At 38.8% G+C, this 19,590-nt stretch overlaps 1 protein-coding gene across 1 annotated transcript in view; it reads right to left on the bottom strand.

The window, feature by feature from the left end:
• Positions 1 to 19,590, bottom strand: part of Cep112 (centrosomal protein 112) — a 493,364-nt gene that overhangs the window by 235,108 nt on the left and 238,666 nt on the right. Inside the window, exon 21 of the mRNA XM_037201522.1 lies at positions 1,686 to 1,916. Coding sequence (XP_037057417.1) covers positions 1,686 to 1,916 — 231 coding nt within the window. The remainder of the gene's footprint in view (positions 1 to 1,685; positions 1,917 to 19,590) is intronic.

Below are 19,590 nucleotides of genomic sequence, written 5' to 3' on the forward strand. Positions count from 1 at the left end.
GAAAACTATCTTTTTAAAGATAATGCCCACCACCCGTTTCTCTTGCTCTAAGTCACCTCCAGCATCCTGTCTACAGTCTGCTGCCTTAGCAGTCTGTCTGTGTGAGATGCTTCCTAACTCGCAAGGTCCTGCTCCCACCAGCATTAGAGCATCACTATTTTGTACTGTTTTGATGGCAGGCTCAGCAACATCCCACTTACTTGTACACAAGGCACCTCAGCCTGAATGTATCCTGCATGGCCTGGCCTCTACTCTCACAGTGTTCTGTGGAGCAAAGAGTAACCCCCTGTCTACTGGCATCTGGCATTACAATGACTGCTCCCAGGCATGCTCTTTCTCTTCCTCAGCCCCACATATAAACTAACAGTAAATCCTGTCAGCTCTGCCTTTCAAACACACCCTGATTTTTTTTAATTTTTTTTTTTTTTTTAGGAAATCACAGCTGCTGCTATACTGCCCAGACTCAAGCACCTCATGGTGTGTTTTAATTATTGCTGTTCTTCATGGCTGGTCTCACCCTCCTCTTTTGCCCTCCAGCTAGTCCATTTTTTTCATGGAGAGATCCCACTTTACAGGGTCCAGTCAGATTACACCACTACTCTGTTCAAGCATGGATGCCTCCTTTACTCAGAGTCACAGTAATATGTCACACTATGACAACCTCAGGACCTGGGCTGAGGCCCTGAGGACTCCTCTCTGGAGTCTCCTTTGTCATCATTTCCAGCCACACTAGTGTCTGCACTGGTTTTCTAAGAGGCCAGACACACTTTTAGCTCTTTGGAGCATCCTTACTACTTAATTTTGAGTACAGAGCTACTCTGCCAATGGCAAATTGTGTAAAAATCTGACTTCTGTGTGAATTAAGGCACTAAGGCCCCACCCTAGCTCACACTGTACAATCTGTGCAATAATGCCTAGAGTGATTATACAGACTCTTTTGGGGCTCAACATTACTTGAAAAAGAAAAGGAAAAGGAAAAGAGAAGTAGAAGTTGAACAGAATTAGATGATTCTTAAATTTTCCTTTCCAAGTTCTAGTCTGAAGATCCAGCCTGACATTAAGAAACAAACAAACAAAAGAGCTCTAGGAACAATTTACAGCTGATATGATGAACAGCAATGCTCTTTCAGCACCTGATTAAATATTTCAGCTTTTAAAAAGAATATTCTAGATTGTAACTTAAATGTAATCCAAGCCAAATGTGCAAATACTATATTGATATTTATTTCAATAATATAACATTCTAAATGAACCTAGGAGAATATATCATCATTTTTGTTAGTGTTATTAAAGAGAAATTATGAAGACTAGAAATAACTATTAGACAACAACCTAGGGAAAATGTATAACCCATTCTATACCTAAGAGAATTCAGAGCTACAACTCACGTATTCTCTACTCCATGGTATGTGATGATGTGATGACACTATTCTATCATAGTATTTAATTATTATGAAAGGGGCTATCCCAGAGACCCCTCCCATAAGAGTCAAGGGAAAGTTAAGTAGTTCCTTAGAGCATTTTAGCAGTGCATAAGACAGAGCAAGATATTCCAATTGCTCATCTAAATCTGAAGAGTAGATTCATGTCTGCCCACTTCCAGAGACTGAGGACCAGAGCTGGGAGAGTGGGTTTTAAATCTGCACTTCCACAGTCTAAGCAGAGTCCTTCCAACAGCTCCTCACCTTCTCCAGGGTCATCTCGGTCTCGGCAGCGTGCGTCTTTTTCAGCTCCATTTTCGCCCTTTCCGATTCAGCCTTCAGCTTGTTGACAGCAGTCTCGTGGTCCCTCGCAGCCCTCTGCTTTTCTTCCTCTCGAAGAAGACCCAGTTCTACCAGCTGCTGTTTCCTCTGAGAATTCACATTGATCAGCTCTTCCCTTAACTTATGAACCTGGGCCTCCATGTCAGCAATGATCTAGGCGAAACAGACAGAAGACACATGAGACAAGTCACAGAGGAACAACTACACAGGGCCAATAATTATACAGCTTCCAAATTCACCTGTCCTTCATGTTCCCACCCGGATCTTTGTGGCTCTCTGTGTCCGTCAATCCCACGCTGTTCCCTCACCTCAGAGGTAAACGTCACATGGAGAAAGAACCTTTTTCTACACATTGTTTCTTTATACACCACCACATTTCCTACGTTTACTTCTTCATAATACCTAAGTTGATGGAATGAGTATTCTTCTGAAACTGGCTTTTTTAAATATTGAACATCAGGTTCTTGGAATTCATCTAATGTCCTTGTGTTTTTGTTTTTATATCATTGGTTTTGGCTTTGATTTTGTTATGTCCCTACTTCTATTTTCTTGGATTCTTTCGTATTCCTTCTTCCAATTTCTTATTTTGGATAGCTAACTCATTTTTATCCTTTCTTTTCTGATGTATAAATTCGAAGTTGTGTTCCATCTGTTTATTTTAGATACATGGGGTTTTGGTTATCACTTAGTCCAACAAATATTTAACTTGCTTTATCCGTTCCTTTGACTTGTGAATCATTCAAGTATGCTTCTTAGCTATAGAATTCACGAACGAGGCTTCCTAAAGCTGCTGTAACAGAGTGTCATAAACTGGGTGGTTTAAAGAACACTAATGTGAAGCTAGAGAGGGCTCAGCAGTTACGAGCACTTGTTGCTCTGGCAGAACACCCAGGTTTGGTTCCCAGCACCCTCATGGAAGCTCACAATCACCCATAACTCTAGTCAGAAGGGGGATTCAGTGTCTTCCTCTGTGGGCAGCAGGCCCGCACACAGTGTGCATATGTACATGCAGGCAAACAAACTCCTACACACAAAATAAATAAATCTTTAAAATATAGGAGAAATCTATTCTCTCCTAGTTTTGGAGGGTAGCAACCTCCAAACCAAGAGCTGTCTGAGTTGGTTGCTCCTGGGGCTCTGAAGAACTCACTCCACTCATCTTAGATGCTGGCATCTGCTCTCCACACTTGGTTTTCCTTGGTGTGTAGACACAGCATTCCAGCTTCTTGTCCACCTTGCCAGCGTTCTCTCTCTGAATATCCATGCCTCTATGTTTCACTGTTTCATAAGGGCACTGACCACACCGAGGACAGGAGTACAGAATGTACCATCCCTCCCATTACTAAAAATTGAGAATGTTGGTAAGTAATGTTGCCAAATTTTAAAAAGCTTCATGAAAGATGGCTATGGAATTGGCCTAAACTTTCTACATATGTTGAGTGCTGCATTCTATAAATGTCCATTGGATCAAATATTTATGTTGCTGAAGTCTATGACCTACTGATACATGCAAACATAAGCTATCAGCTAATGATGCACATTAAAATCTCTCACTGTCTTGACAAATTTGTCTGTTCCTCTTTGTCAAGTTTCCATTTATGTATTTTGAGATTGCAAGAGACATATCTTGTTCACTGTTTTTTGTTATCAAATAATGATCCTCATATGCCATTATTATTAAATAATTGCTCTCCACACCTCCAGCATGAGTTCTGCCATAAAGTCCCTTTTGCCTAGGGTTAATGACATGAACGACAGCTCTTTAGATGTGGGGGTATTTATTTGGTATATTTTATTTAATATTTTACTTTAAAGCTTCCTGCATCTTCAATTTTAAATATATATTATAAACAGCATATTGACATTCAACTTTCTTTTTAAAATCTTACCAATATTTGTCTTTTAAATATAGCATCTAGTCCAATTACTTTCCATATATTTAAATATTGCCCTAGTTAAAAAATCTTTTTGTGCTATTTGTACCACTTTTGTACATTTCGTATTTTCTCCATTTTGTCTTTTAGTCTAAATAAATCCATTCTTTCCTCCATCATCTTTCTTGTCCTCTCTCACTGGAAGTCATGTGCTCCATTTCCCATCCTGGTTCCTCACTCTTCTGTTCTCACAGTGAATGCCATTTTGTTGCCCTCCACCACATTTTAAGTTCTTTCATGGCAGTTCGGCACCAACCCCTGCAGCGTTTACTGGTCGGAAAGCATCTTTCTGGGTAGGGTTGAGATGCCAGTTTGCAGGGACTTCAGTCCATATCTGCCTGCTTTCCAGGTCTGCTCTTTGTCTCCAGTGTTCCTTGGGTTCTTTATTTTCCCCTAAGCATCCACTTGTCTTGTTATTTTGATCAAGCTTGCTACTTCTAAATCTATGTCGAATCTTTGACAAGTACTTCGAGTTTTTCAGTGAACTCGGCTCTTCTGTTTCCGTAGAGAACCCGGACTATCTTTCTTCTCACAACACTGCCCACACACCTCGAATTAAATCCTGCTCTTCTTTCATTTCTCTTAATCCTTTCACGTTCCTCATGCACCAGTCTCCGCGTGTTGTTTGCTTCGGCTTCTGCTAGGCTGTCAGGTCCATCCAGGGTCTAAGTCTCACATGTTTGGCTCTTATTCTAGTTTTACTCTTTGTATGGCATGCTCAGAAACTTTACATTCTCTGTCTTTCACCGGATCAAATCCATTTACATTTTCCTTAATCATGACATAACACATTGAACATGACTACTTTCTAGTCCACAGATGACATGCCAAGCAGCAAAGTCTTATAGGCTTCTTTTACTTGTCACAACTTCTAGAGGTTCTGGTTCATAGTGTTCTATTCAACGTTTGTGCTCTTAAAAAATGTAAGCTCCTATCTCATGGAAACTGAATAATGCTCAACTGAATCACCAATGGGTTAAGGAAGAAATAAAGAAATTAAAGACTTCCTAGAGATCAACAAAAATGAAGACACCACATACCCAAATTTATGGGACACTATGAAAGCAGTGCTAAGAGGGAAATCCATAGCACTAAATGCCCACATAAAGAAGTTGGAGAAATCTCATACTAGTGACTTAACAGCACACCTGAAAGCTCTAGAACAAGAAGGAGCAAAGTCTCCCAGGAAGAATACTCGCCAGGAAATTATCAAAGTGAGAGGTGAAATCAATAAAATAGAAACAAAAAGAACAATACAAAAATTAATGAAACAAAGAGTTGATTCTTTGAGAAAATCAACAAGATAGACAAGCCCTTATCCAAACTAACCAAAAGACAGAGAGAGAGAATCCAAATCAACAAAATCAGAAATGAAAAGGGGGACATAACATTAGACATTGAAGAAATCCAGAGAATTATCAGGTCATATTTCAAAAACCTCTACTCCACAAAACTGGAAAACCTAAAAGAAATGGATAATTTTTTGGATAGGTACCACATACCTAAGTTAAATCAAGACCAGATAAACTATTTAAATAGTTTAATAACCCCTAAGGAAATAGAAACAGTCATTAAAAGTCTCCCAACCAAAAAAAGCCCAGGACCAGATGGTTTCAGTGCAGAATTCTACCACATCTTCAAGAAAGAGTTAATACCGATACTCTCTAAATTGTTCCACACAATAGAAACAGAAGGAACATTACCAAACTCCTTCTATGAGGCTACAATTACCCTGATTCCTAAACCAAACAAAGATACAACAAAGAAAGAGAACTATGGACCGATCTCCCTCTTGAACATTGATGCAAAAATACTCAATAAAATACTGGCAAACAGACTCCAAGAACACATCAAAACAATTATCCACCATGATCAAGTAGGCTTCATCCCAAGGATGCAAGGGTGGTTCAACATACTAAAGTTCATCAATGTAATACACCATACAAACAAACTCAAAGAAAAAAACCACATGATCATCTCACTAGATGCAGAAAAGGTATTTGACAAAACCCAACACCCCTTCATGATAAAAGTCTTAGAGCGATCAGGAATACAGGGAACATACCTAAACATAATAAAGGCAATTTACAGAAAGCCAACAGCCAACATCAAATTAAATGGAGAGAAACTCAAAGCAATTCCACTAAAATCAGGAACGAGGCAAGGCTGTCAGTTCTCCCCATACTTATTCAATATAGTACTTGAAGTTCTAGCCAGAGCAATAAGACAACATAAGGATATTAAGGGGATACAAATTGGAAAGGAAGAAGTCAAGCTTTCCCTATTTGCAGATGACATGATAGTATACTTGAGTGACCCCAAAGATTCCACCCAGGAACTGATAAAGCTTATAAACACCTTCAGCAACATAGCAGGATACAAGATCAACTCAAAAAATCAGTAGCCCTCCTATATACAATGGACAAAGAATCTGAGAAGGAAATCAGAGATACATCACCCTCTATAATAGAAACAAATGACATAAAATACCTTGGGGTAACACTAACCAAGCAAGTGAAGGACCTATATGATAAGAACTTTAAGTCCCTGAAAAAAGAAATAGAAGATGATGTCAGAAAATGGAAAGATCTCCCATGCTCATGGATAGGCAGGACCAACATAGTAAAAATGGCAATTTTACCAAAAGCAATCTACAGATTCAATTCAATCTCCATCAAAATACCAACACAATTCTTCACATATCTGGAAAGAATAATACTCAACTTCATATGGAAAAACAAAAAAACTCAGGATAGCCAAAACAATCCTGTACAATAAGACAACCTCTGGAGGTATCACGATCCCTGACTTCAAGCTCTACTATAGAGCTACAGTAATAAAAACAGCTTGGTGTTGGCATAAAAACCGACATGTGGACCAATGGAATCGAATTGAAGACCCTGACATTAATCCACACACCTATGAACATATAATTTTTGACAAAGAAGTACAATGGAAAAAAGAAAGCATCTTTAACAAATGGTGCTGGCATAACTGGATATCAACTTATAGAAGGCTGCAAATAGATCCATATCTGTCACCGTGCACAAAACTTAAGTCCAAGTGGATCAAGGACGTCAACATAAATCCAGCTACTCTGAACCTGCTAGAAGAGAAAGTAGGAAGTAGTCTTGAACGCATTGGCATAGGAGATCACTTCCTAATTATAACACCAGTAGCACAGACACTGAGAGAAACAATCAATGGGACCTCTTGAAACAGAAGCTTTTGTAGAGCAAAGGATATGGTCAACAAGGCAAAGTGACAGCCTACAGAATGGGAAAAGGTCTTCACCAACCCCACATCTGACAGAGGACTGATATCCAGAATATATAAGGAACTCAAGAAATTAGACATCAAAACTATAGAACTAAACAGAATTCTCAACAGAGGAAACTCAAATGGTTGAAAGACATTTAAGGAATTGCTCAACATCCATAATCATCAGGGAAATGCAAATCAAAACAAATCTGAGATACCACCTTACGCCTGTCAGAATGGCTAAGATCAAAAACACTGAAGACACCTTATGCTGGAGAGGATGTGGAACTAGGGGAACTCTCCTCCACTGCTGGTGGGAATGCAAGCTTGTACAACCATTTTGGAAATCAATATGGCGCTTTCTTAGAAAATTGGGAATCAATCTCCCCCAAGATCTAGCTATACCACTCTTGGGCATATACCCAAGAAATGTTCAATCATACCACAAGAGCACTTGCTCAGCTATGTTCATATTAGCATTGTTTGTAATAGCCAAAACCTGAAAACAACCTAGATGCCCTTCAACTGAAGAATGGATAAATAAATTGTGGCACATATACACAATGGAATACTACTCAGCAGAGAAAAACAATGACATCATAAGGTTTGCAGGCAAATGGATGGATCTAGAAAAAAAATCATCCTGAGTGAGGTAACCCAGACTCAGAAAGGCAATTATGGTATGTACTCACTCATAGGAGGATACTAGATGTGGAACAAGGATGACTGGACTGCTACTCACATCACCAGGGAGGCTACCTGGAAAACAGGACCCCAAGAAAGACTCGGGAATTGCCCAATGACGGAGAAATGGCTGAGATCTACATGAGCAACCTGGACATGAGCAGGAGTAATGAAGGGCGAGGGGCGAGGGAAAGAGAGCCTGTGGGAGCGGGACATTCCAGCTGGATCAAGAACAGAGAGGGAGAACAAGGAATAGGAGACCATGGTAAATGAAGAGCACATGAGAAAAGGAAGAAACAAAGTGCTAAAGAGGCCCATAGAAATCCACAAAGATACCCCCACAATAGACTGCTGGCAATGGTTGAGAGACAGCCGGAACTGATCTACTCTGGTGATGGGATGGCCAAACACCCTAATAGTCGTGCTAGAAACCCCATCCAATGACAGAGATCCATGGCTAGGCCCCGGGTGGAGCTCCAGGAGTCTAATTATCGAGAAAGAGGAGGGTTTATATGAGCGAGAATTGTTGAAACCAAGGTTGGATAAAGCACAGGGACAAATAGCCAAACGAATAGAAACACATGAACTATGAACCAAAGGCTGAGGGGGCCCCCAACTGGATCAGGCCCTCTGAATAGGTGAGATAGTTGATTGACTTGATCTGTTTGGGAGGCATCTAGGCAGTGGTACTGGGTCCTGTGCTCATTGCATGAGTTGGCTGTTTGAACCCTGGGGCTTATGCAGGGATGATTGGTTCGGTCTGGGACGAGGGGACTAGACCTGCCTGGACTAAGTTTACCAGGTTGATCTCAGTCCTTGGGGGAGGCTTTGCCCTGGAGGAGGTGGGAATGGGGGATGGGCTGGGGGGGGAAGGGGAGGGGGGCAGGAGGGGGGAGAACAAGGGAATCCGTGGCTGATATGTAGAACTAAATGGTATTGTAAATTAAAAGGAAAAAAAAAATAAAAATAAGACAAAAAAATGTAAGCTCCTATTTCTTGGCATGTTATCTGTGGGGACAAAAGTGGGTGTCTACCAATCATGTCATTCTGACAGACAAAGGAAACACCAGCATCTCTAGTTAACTTTGGAAAGTCTTTCCTCAATCTTCCCTGATTATTCTGATAATGGGAATGCAGGCAGCAAATCCTTGTGAGAATTGGCTTGCATCTCTGAATTTTTCAGGTGTAGACACCCATTCACTGTCAAAGACTTAAACATAATTCCTCTTTTTCTTCTTGGACAGGGTCACATGCAGCCCAGATTAATTGAACTCATTATGCAGCCAAGGCTGACCTTGAACTCTCAATCTTCCTGCGTCTGTCTTATAAGGGCTTGCATTACAGACACGAACCAACACTCCTGGCTTGAGATGGAGTATTTCTGTTTCTAGTTCACTGATGTCCAACTCAACTACACACTATGGGCATGGCCCTTTGGTATACCAGCTTTATGCATGTTGATGGCCTAAGAGATCCCCTAGCTCAAAGAGGCCCAGACTTTCATGAATGGTCTCTGTACCTCATGAGAGTAGGAAAACAAAACAAAACTAATACCCCAACAAAAGTTAACCTAGTTTAAAAAATACCTAAAAAGTGAGCCCTTCCTTTAGTCCTTTGCTTATAGATTTCTGTTTACATTCAGTGTTTGGTATCTGACTATCCCAATTAGTACAACAGCTCCTGGATACAACAAATGACACGCTGCCTGTGCTCATGTCCCATGGATCCACATGGCTGTTTCTGTGCTGGTCCTCTGACGTGTTTGTTACTCTGGCTCCATAATTTACCTTGAAACCAAGTACAATGACACTTCCAGCTTTATTTATTTTTATCTAGGATTGCTTTGGCTACCCTGTATTTTGTAGTTCCAAATAAATTTTAAAATGGGAAAGGAGAATATGGTCAAAGTACATTATATATGCATAGATATAAAAATAAAATGAGAAAAGTTTATTACATAAAATGGAAAGGGAAAAAGAAAAGAAAATGTTTAATTTCTACTATTAGCTATGAATGCAACATTTCTAAAAACACTATGGTAACATACACCATGCATGATGTAGTTAAAATGAACATTTAAAACACCAGTATTCCCCTAACTGGAAACCAGAGAACCCAAAAGGGACAGCAACATGAAGTGTTTTGACCATGTTAAAAAGCGTACAAAGCTAGCACTGGCAAGATGGCTTGGTGGGTAAGGTGCTTGTTGCACAGGCTTGGTGTTCTGAGTTCAATCGCCAGAACCCATGTAAAGGGAGGAGAAACTAAACACCAAATTGTCCTCTGACCTCCACATGCACATTGTGGTACAGATGTTCCTGAATATACACTTCAGACACACAGACCCTAAAATAAAATAAAAAAAAAAAAAAAAAAAAAAGCTAAACTCAAGAGGGGCAAGACTGGAAAAAACCAGAGACTGGAAAGGACAGTGCTGTGACACAGTGTTTTCTGGACATGACAGGGCCATGGCACTTCTACACTCACAGCAGCTGTGGGTGCTTGAACTAAGTCTGCACAAGATGCAGGCAATCAGAATTCCAGCACGGAAGCTGAACTGCTTTTGGTAGCTGTAGGCTGCTAGGGTAGAGAGGTTTAGTTTTCCTCATGGATGTGCTGCTGCTAGGCTGCCTGTGCTCCAGTGGGTGGCCTCACACAAAAGTGCACGGCAGTACTAACTGAGATCAAGGGAAGGTCTGGGAGGAGATGGGGGATGGGAATAGGGGTGGATATGATCAAAATAGGTGTGTGTGTGTGTGTGTGTGTGTGTGTGTGTGTGTGTAATTCTCAAAGAATAAATATACATTTAAAAATACATTTTTGTAAGAATTAAAATAACTATACCTCACAATCAGCAAAAATATTCATTGTTTTATTTAAAAACTTTACTACTTCTACTTACTAAATGATAACTTGGAGTTTTGAAATATTTAGTTTGCACATGGCATCTTATACAGATTATTTGATTTAATCGTTGTGGTAATTCACTGATAGATACTGCAATTCTGCAATAATACAATTGCAAACTGCAATGACATACTGTGAGTCCCTCATTTTGCACTGAGGAAGATCATCACTGGCTGGCCTGCTGAGCCTGCTCCTTACTCAACCTATTCCAGGTGGAGCACAAAGATATTTATGTTTGAACGTGTTTAATGATGAAAGAAGGCTGAGCTGATACTGCCCCCTTTTTATTCTATCTCTGTAAGAATGCCAACTTAAAAATCGCCTCAGAAGAATGCATAGGAGGACTTCCATAAAAAGCCAGCTCTCATAAATGTGCACTAGAAAAGATAAGTCTTTTTCCTTCTGAAAATACAGGGAATGTGTTAAAGCTTGTTTCCCCTTTCATAGGGACCTATACATTTGCATATCAATAGATAGCAACAGATCAATTGTCTTTGAAAAGAGTCTTTTGCTTCTTATTCCTTGTTTTTTAGTGATTCCTCCTATCTTGATAATTAAAATAAATAGTCATTTAATTAAATCGAGAATAGACCCAGGACACTAAGATTGGACAAACAAACAGAAACACTAGACATGCTTCTGAAGACAAAATCTTTAAAAGGCTCCCTCATCTCCAGGTTACAAAGCAGAACTGGCTGTCCTGTCCAGTCAACACTGTGGAACCCTCAGGAAGCATGGCTCTAGAGCTCCAGGTCAATAAATACCTTCAAAGAACAAAACAACCTCCAAGAAGCTCCCAAGTGAAATTAAGGCAGTCCCAACATACAAACCATAGGTGTGGAAAAATACAGCAGGAAGCTGATGTGAGCTCTTTTGGCAAGTGCCTCTCCCTTCTGTTGTCATGAGACAATCAACTCTTATCAAGTTGTCTTATTGATAATTATTGATAATCACATGATAAATTTGTGAACAAATTACAAAGAAATTTTGCTTTAGGGTACATTAGCAAAGTTATTTGCACAAAAGATACAATTATGTTTCCCCCATCAAATTGCTCTAGAGAAATATCTAGTCCACTTCTGGTATGACCCACAGTGTGCATATGCACGATTTACTCCATGCCTCCCTGGTGCTGTACTGCATTGTGTATATTCTATTAGCTGACTTGATATGTGATGCTGAATTAGAGAAAGGAGTATTTAATTGCTGGCAATATGGGCACTCACATTGCTTAAGTTTAATGGTGATTTTCAAAAGGAAAATCTTTCCTGAAAATGCATCAACTAAGTGTAGACAAAATGAAATGATAAGAGAGAACTTAAGGGTGAGGGCTTCACTTATGCCATAGCATGTGTTGATAAGTAGACGGATTTGAGCACCAGCATCAGTGAGAAACAGGTGCTCTCTTGTTGCCCTACTATTGTAAATAACAAGTTATAAAATTTCATCTATGTGACTGATATAAAGTAACTGAATTACTGAAAATTTCACAGGCAGGGGATAGAGAGATGGCTCAGTGGTTAAAAGCAATATAAGTCTCTGTGTGTTTACTTGGTTGGGTCTGAGCGGCTGTGGGACTGGTGGATTAGAGAGATTTGTCCTGACTGTGGGCCAGGCAGGACTAGAAAAACCCAAGCTACACTGTGTCTGTAAGAAAACACACACACAAGCACAAATGTTTTCAAACTGACTTTCAATCAATAATTAAAAACATACTGCCACTTTCCTTAGAAAGCTAATAATCTCAAAGCCGCTTAGAATCTCACAAGTTCTGGCAACAGAAAGGCAAGGTTCAAACACCCTACAGATGATTATGAATTGCCCAGATCACCATCAAACTAGCCAGAAATAAAATTTATAAATACATTCATAAAAATACAATGTAACTTACATTGAGGGCATGCTGTTAACCAGTTGGATTATTTTCCAAGTTGAAAACTTATTTTTCAGACCTTTTGGTATAAAGGCACATCAGTAAAATCCTGACACATGAAGCTACATCAGCAATCTCTGTCATCTTTTACAAAAATTCCATAAACAAGCACAATATGCTTAAACTTTTCAATGTTACTCCTTAAAATTATGTGTAATTTACTATGTTTAATACATATGTATTATATAAAAGTAATCAAGATAGGATACACCAGGAAAAATATTCCCTAATGAATTTTGAGAAGAAAATATAACTAAATGCATGCTGAACGCAAGAAAAGAGGAAGACTGTTGAGTTACCATCCTGACTTCAGCCAGTTTCATAATTGAGGTATTCTGAGAGTCCCTCAAGAAGTGAAACAACTAAATCTTGCATGAGACTTTTTTTAAAAAAAAAATTATTTTACAATACAATTCAGTTCTACATATCAGCCACGGATTCCCTTGTTCTCCCCCCTCCAACCCCCACCCCTTTCCTCCCAGCTCACCCCCCCATTCCCACCTCCTCCAGGGCAAAGCCTCCCCCGAGGACTGAGACCAACCTGGTAGACTCAGTCCAGGCAGGTCCAGTCCCCTTCTCCCAGGCCGAGCTAAGCGACCCTGCATAAGCCCCAGGTTTCAAACAGCCAACTCATGCAATGAGCACAGGACCTGGTCCCACTGCCTGGATGCCTCCCAAACAGATCAAGCCAATCGACTGTCTCACCCATTCAGAGGGCGTGATCCAGTTGGGGGCCCCTCAGCCATTGGTTCATAGTTCATGTGTTTCCATTCATTTGGCTATTTGTCCCTGTGCTTTATCCAACCTTGGTCTCAACAATTCTTGCTTTTTGATGTCTTCATTCATAGAAATAATTGAATCGTACAAAGGAAAAAACAAAACAAAGCAAACCACGCTCAGGTTGTATTTCATGTTCTGTAAGCAGAGGAACTAACAAAGCAAACACCAAAGGCAAGGCACTGTGGAAGAAACACGGGACACATCATATTGTGGCTCCAGAGCAAGGATCACAGCTGGAGAACACAGCTGTTCTGGAATATACCAGAAATCTGGAACTGGTAAAGTGGTTTCAGAGCAAGTGTTTTCTATTCTCAGCTGAAACAAATATCAATTCCCCTTTGAAGAAAAGTTTTCTTAGGTAAAAGCCTTCAAGTGTTTCTTAACATTAACAATGGGAATACAGAAAAATCATCAAAAAATCATCATGAACAAGTTAGCCTTCCTGCGCTCTGTAATCATCAGAATAAGCATAAAAGGAAGTACTCGCTAAAGAGCTGAGGACACAGTCACCAAGACAGTGCCTATAGGCAGATAGGACGGGCAAAGGAAGGCAGTTAAAGCACAGTAGCAGCAAACAGTTAAATGTAGACAGGAACTTAAGAAAGCACCCACATTACAGCCAAGTAAACCAGGAAATGACAACTAATGAAGGAGATGGTTGCAGCAATGGAGGGAAAGCGAGACGCCAACATATGCCTGATTAGAGTTTGAGGAAGAGAAAGGTGATGACAGGGAACTTTCAGTGACAGGAGAATTTTTGAAAAGTGAGAAGTAGAGAGTAGAACATCTGCCAAGCAGGGGAGAAGCGAGGGAAGACCAGCTGCATTGTCCTAGCATGCTTTCCAGAAGAGGCAGGTGCTAAATGACTAGCCACACACAGCAGAACGCACAGTCTCACTCATATGTGAGATCTAAAAATATAAAGGATTTCAATACCTAGAACAAAACAGTGCTCACCAGGGATGTTGGCAGGGGTGGAAGAAGAAAACAGGGATAGGAAAGTCAGAGGACAAAGTTGCACAAGTGTAGATTGAACAAGCTTAGTTACACGGCACCGCGGGAAGATCTGACTGCTATGGGTGTACAGGCGATGGGTGTTACTATGTGTGTTGATTTACTTCATGCAGTATCATCTGACTACCCATGCAGATCCTTCAGCATCATCTTCTTTGTATTAACTCAACTTAAAAGTTTAAAAAAGAAGAAATGAAGGGGAAAGGGAGGGATTGGAGGAATGAAGAAGAAAATAGTAGCATGGATAAGCACTTTAAAAACTTTATTAACACATTTTCCTAAATTTTAATTTTATTCTATACATAATAATGGATATATTTTAAGAATCCATTCTGATCCCTCATTCTAGATTTGTTTTTACTGGTACTTTTAAAATATTCTTTACTGTGAAAACAGACTGTTAGCAATCTGAAAAAAAGAAGTCATTAACAATTCAGTACTGAATGAGAAAATAAAGTTGAAGCACTCACACTGCCTGATTTCAGGACTTCCTATAAAGCTACAGTGAATGTTGGCAGAGACAGTGCAGAATCAGCAAGGCCCACATATACAGACTGATGAAGAGAATATAGCCCAGAAGGACTCACACAAACTGCCAGCAAGTCTTTTTAAAGCCTGGAAGGCTATTCAATGAAAACTTTTAAAACTCATGGTTCTGAGACAATTAAATATACATTAAAAAATCAACCAAGATATAATCATCACTCCTTTCATAAAAATTTAGATGTAAGTGAACTGTGGACATAAAGGTAAACACAAACCCTCAGAACAGAAGGGCTGGGGTACAGATCATCGATCACTGCTTAGCATCACAAAGTCCTGCACCTGATCTTCAGTGCTACAAAAATAAACACACACACACAAAAAAAATAAAAACATAAAAACTTAGAGGAGAAAAAAATGGGAGGAAATGTATCAGGCCTTGACTACTTGTTATTAGATATATCAGCATAATCCATGAAATAGAAACACTGATACAAGGAAAAATATTTTAAAAATTTAAATGGATACCCCATGAAAGATATGTTAAAAGCATGACAAGATAATCCGCAGAACGGGAGAAAAGTGCAAAGCAGAGGACACAACAAATGTAATGAAACTATGGGGAGAAAGGTCACACACAAGCCCCACAGGAAAATTCATCGTGTAAATGTACTTAGATGTACTTATGAAATTAAAGTAGTGGCCTTCCAAAAACTGGTGGCATCAGAGGCCTATCCTCTACAACACTGCAACTGAATTAGCTGACAACAAGTGACCAAACACGGAGAGAAAAGGAAGATAGTTCCCCAGAGACTTCAGAATTAAAAGCACCCACTTTCACTCAGGGTTCAGGATAAAATGAAAAGGGAATGTGGAGTATCTGGAGCAGATCTGTGGAAGGACACCAGTCCTTTTCACATTGGTGCTGCTTTAGACAGGAATGGAAGGAGTGGGGACAGCAGGTCAGGGGTGATGGAAAGTATTTCACTGTATTTTTGTAGCTTACAAATTCTGATTGATGTTACTTATTTCCTAACTTAAATAAATCCGTAACATTTAAGTAAGATGTTTATAAATGACTGATAATTACAGTGTCCTTTCTTAAATCTTAGAAGATGAAACCTCAATCGGGGAAATGAGTCTTGTGTGTGCTAGTTATTTAAAATGCTGATTATTAATAATATAGGCAAATTGATTAATATATTAGCTAAGGAGATTAAGTTCTGGTAATATTAATCAATGAAACAAAAGGAAGGCACAAATAAGCAATGCTAGAGATAAAAATAGAGTCATGACAAAGTTACCCACAAAAACAGATACCTATAACTGAAATTGAAATTGCAATTAAGAAGGACATGAAACAGAGTTATCAGAGCTGAAACGTAATAAAACACTATGCCAATAATTGGAGAACTGAGACGATATGAACACATTTCTTGGAACATACAAAATAACAAAATTAGAAACTGAAAGCTAAGCAAACTTAATTTAATAAAAATGAAATAATACCAACAATTCTTTCTACAAAGAAAACACTGATCTGATATAATTTCATAGGTAAGTTCTAAAGTTTCTCTTTTGAAGGAACATATCAATCTACCAGTTATAAACTCACAAAATAGAGAAAAAGAAAATTATTGACAAATTAATTAAATGTCAGCACAATATTAATAAAGATGGCAGTGACAGCAAGAGAGATAGAATCACCAAGCAAACTCACGTGTAAACACAGGGATAAAACGCCTCGAATAAATTAGAGGTAAATCAAGCTACTCTATTAAAATAAAAGATGTAATCATTGAGTTCAGAGAATGCAAAGATAGTTTGACACATAAAAATTTAGAACTGTCAATAATATAAAATTTAACTGAAAAGAAAAAAATACTTGAGCTATAAAAATTTATCAAAACTGACCAAAAACAAACAAACAAAAACACAAGAAGATGTGAATCACCCTATAATCATAAAAAAAAATAGAAATGGTAATCAAAAATATTTTCAAAGATGAAATATCAAGCTCCATGGCTCTACTAGCCAGTTCTACTAGATATTTAATATAAAAAAAGTAACTCAGTCTCTCATACTGCAATCTTTCAGAGAATAGTAAAAGATTAACCATTCAGGAACTCAATTTATAAAACTAGCTAACCTCAGTTTAAAAGCATGCTAACTAGAACACCCCCACACATACCTACCAACGTGCAGATCATTATCTCTCATCAATGATTATTGGCAAACTGAATTCAATGGTATAACTATTAACAGTGGGTGGAGGGCTGAACAGATAGCTCAGTTGGTAAAGGACTTACTGGGCAGGTATGAAATCTGAGTTCTGATCCCCAGAGTGCACATAAAAAGGAGAGCACAGTAGCATGTATCTGTAATCTGAGAACTAGGGAAGAAGGGATTTCTGGAGGCAACTAGCTAGCTTGCCTGTCTGAACTGGTGATCTCTGAAACAATGAGAGACTCTGTTGCTGTGCAATAATCCTTCTGTACATTGTGAATATGTATTACTCTCATTGGTTAATAAAGAAGCTGATTGGCTTATAGCAAGGCAGGACAAAGTAAAGCAGGACAATCAAAGTGAGGATACTGGGATGAAGAAGGGCAAAGTCTGAGAGTTGCTGGCAGATGCAGAGAGAGCAAGATGGGCATGCCATACTGAGAAAAGGTAGCAAGCCATGTGGCAAAGAATAGATAAGAAATATGGGTTAATTTAAGTGTAAGAGTTAGCTAGTAACAGCCTGAGCTATCATCTGAGCATTTGTAATTAAGCCTCTGAATGATTATTTGAGAGTGTCTGTGGGACAGAAACTTCTATCTACATATGGCACCCAACGTTCAGCAATTACATCCACATAAAAGCTTGAAAAAAGATTGTAAACACACAAAAACAGAGTCAACTGCAGCTTCTTGGTAACTATCTTTTCTCCAGTGGGTTCTGTTTGCTGGCAGTGAGCAGAGGTACAGCTCCTTTAAGAGATGGCTTCCTGACTCAGTGCCAGTGACAAAAAACTGGCAGCCCTTTTGAGAGGTCCTGCTGCCCAACACTGAAATGGGGTTTGTGAGTGGTGAGGGACAGGCTGCACAGTGACAGAGTAGACCCGAAACTGACCTAGAGTTTGGGCAGTAAACATGGCTCCCAGAGCTGGTGAGAAATGTACCTCCATCATGAGACTAGTGTCTTAGGGAGCCAAGGGGGAGGAACCAGCACCAGCATGCCATGGTCTAAGTTACACAGCAGTTTAGGTTTTGCTCATGCAAAAGTTACAAATGCTAAGTAAAGGACAGATTCAGAAAAAAATAAAAAACCTCCTCTAAATAGGTGCAGTGTGTTTAAAAATATACATAGGCTTGGGAGAGAAGAGATGATATAGAGAGTCATAAAAAAGAAATATATATTTTTAAAATATTAAGTCCTTAAAAAGGGAGTAAAGAAACATAAAAGAAAAAAGCCACATAAAGATGGGAAATACACAGAGAATCTGGATCCTGTATGTTATTGTGTTGTCTTTAATTTTTTTGGCTGCTAAGAGGTAATGGATTATGAAAAATGCTAGATTCAACCAACCTATATATTTTAAAGATATCTTGACTTCAAAATTTAAGTCAAAAGATATGTTACTTTGGGGGAGAGGTTATGCTTTTATTTCCACAGGAAATGAGAAGCTGTGGATTCATTATAGTTAAAGAAAATCAGGTTTGATCAAGGAAGAATCCCTGCCAATCCTGGCTACAAACATGAAGAAATAAATCTAAAAGAACTACAAGATACATGATGTATATTTTACCTGCTCAAGCATATAACAAAAAAATCTTTGGCTGACTTATGTACAATGCACTGTATTAATGCAGATATGTATGTTACCTTTAAAAGTTTATGTATTTTCAGAGCAAGGAGACCAGACACCAATGAAAATGGATAGTACAAGTGATCCAGCATCCAAAACATCTACAAGGCTGCTGGCTGAGATGATCCAGCCCCACAGACTACTCCAGCCAAGACTTAACCATAGTTTAAATTTTCTCATGGCCAAAAGATTACCAGTGCCCCAATCAACAAAGGAGTTAAATTCAAAGATCTATTTCTAAAGAAAAAAAGGGTGATAGGTACAGAAATGATAGGATAAAAAGTAGTTCATTGAACCTACTTTTTTTTTATTTTTTTATTTTTTTTATTGAACCTACTTTTAAACCAAAAAAATAACTAGTAGTCTTAAATATTTCACATTGGTATGGATTTTTTTTTATATTGATACAAACTTAAAGTTAATTTTGTTATACTGCATATCTGTTTCTACTCTTGTTTGGGTTATTGTGCTTATGCAACTCATTTTAAAATGTAATATATAATTAAAAATATAAATTAAAAGTCATATTTAATAGTCAAACTTATAGTCATGTTAGATATGATTTCAAGGTCATAAACAGATATATTTAGATAGATAGATGGTCTTTAAACACTTCAAAGACTTACAGATTTTGACATTTAATATGTTTAATAACATAACACTTTTCATAACAGAGAGACACATCTGCTCCTAGCAAAACCAATCTATTTCAGAGAAGATAATGGGCATCAAAGAAACTCCATATGGAATTTGCTTTCTTTATGGCAAAAGCTAGCTACTAGGCAAAGAAACTGCCCTTGCTTCAAATGCTGACAGTTACTGTCCAAACTGGACCAGCAGGACACAAGAAAGGTGACTGCTGAACTTTTCCAAGACAAGGTATGACAGCCCTTCAAAATTCCCTGCTTTACAGAGAAATCTGTCAGATATAATAGGCTTGTGGGCCAAAGATGGATGCTTTAACATTACAGAAGAACT

Source organism: Peromyscus leucopus, chromosome 8b (assembly GCF_004664715.2).
Source record: "Peromyscus leucopus breed LL Stock chromosome 8b, UCI_PerLeu_2.1, whole genome shotgun sequence".
Classification (NCBI taxonomy): domain Eukaryota; kingdom Metazoa; phylum Chordata; class Mammalia; order Rodentia; family Cricetidae; genus Peromyscus; species Peromyscus leucopus.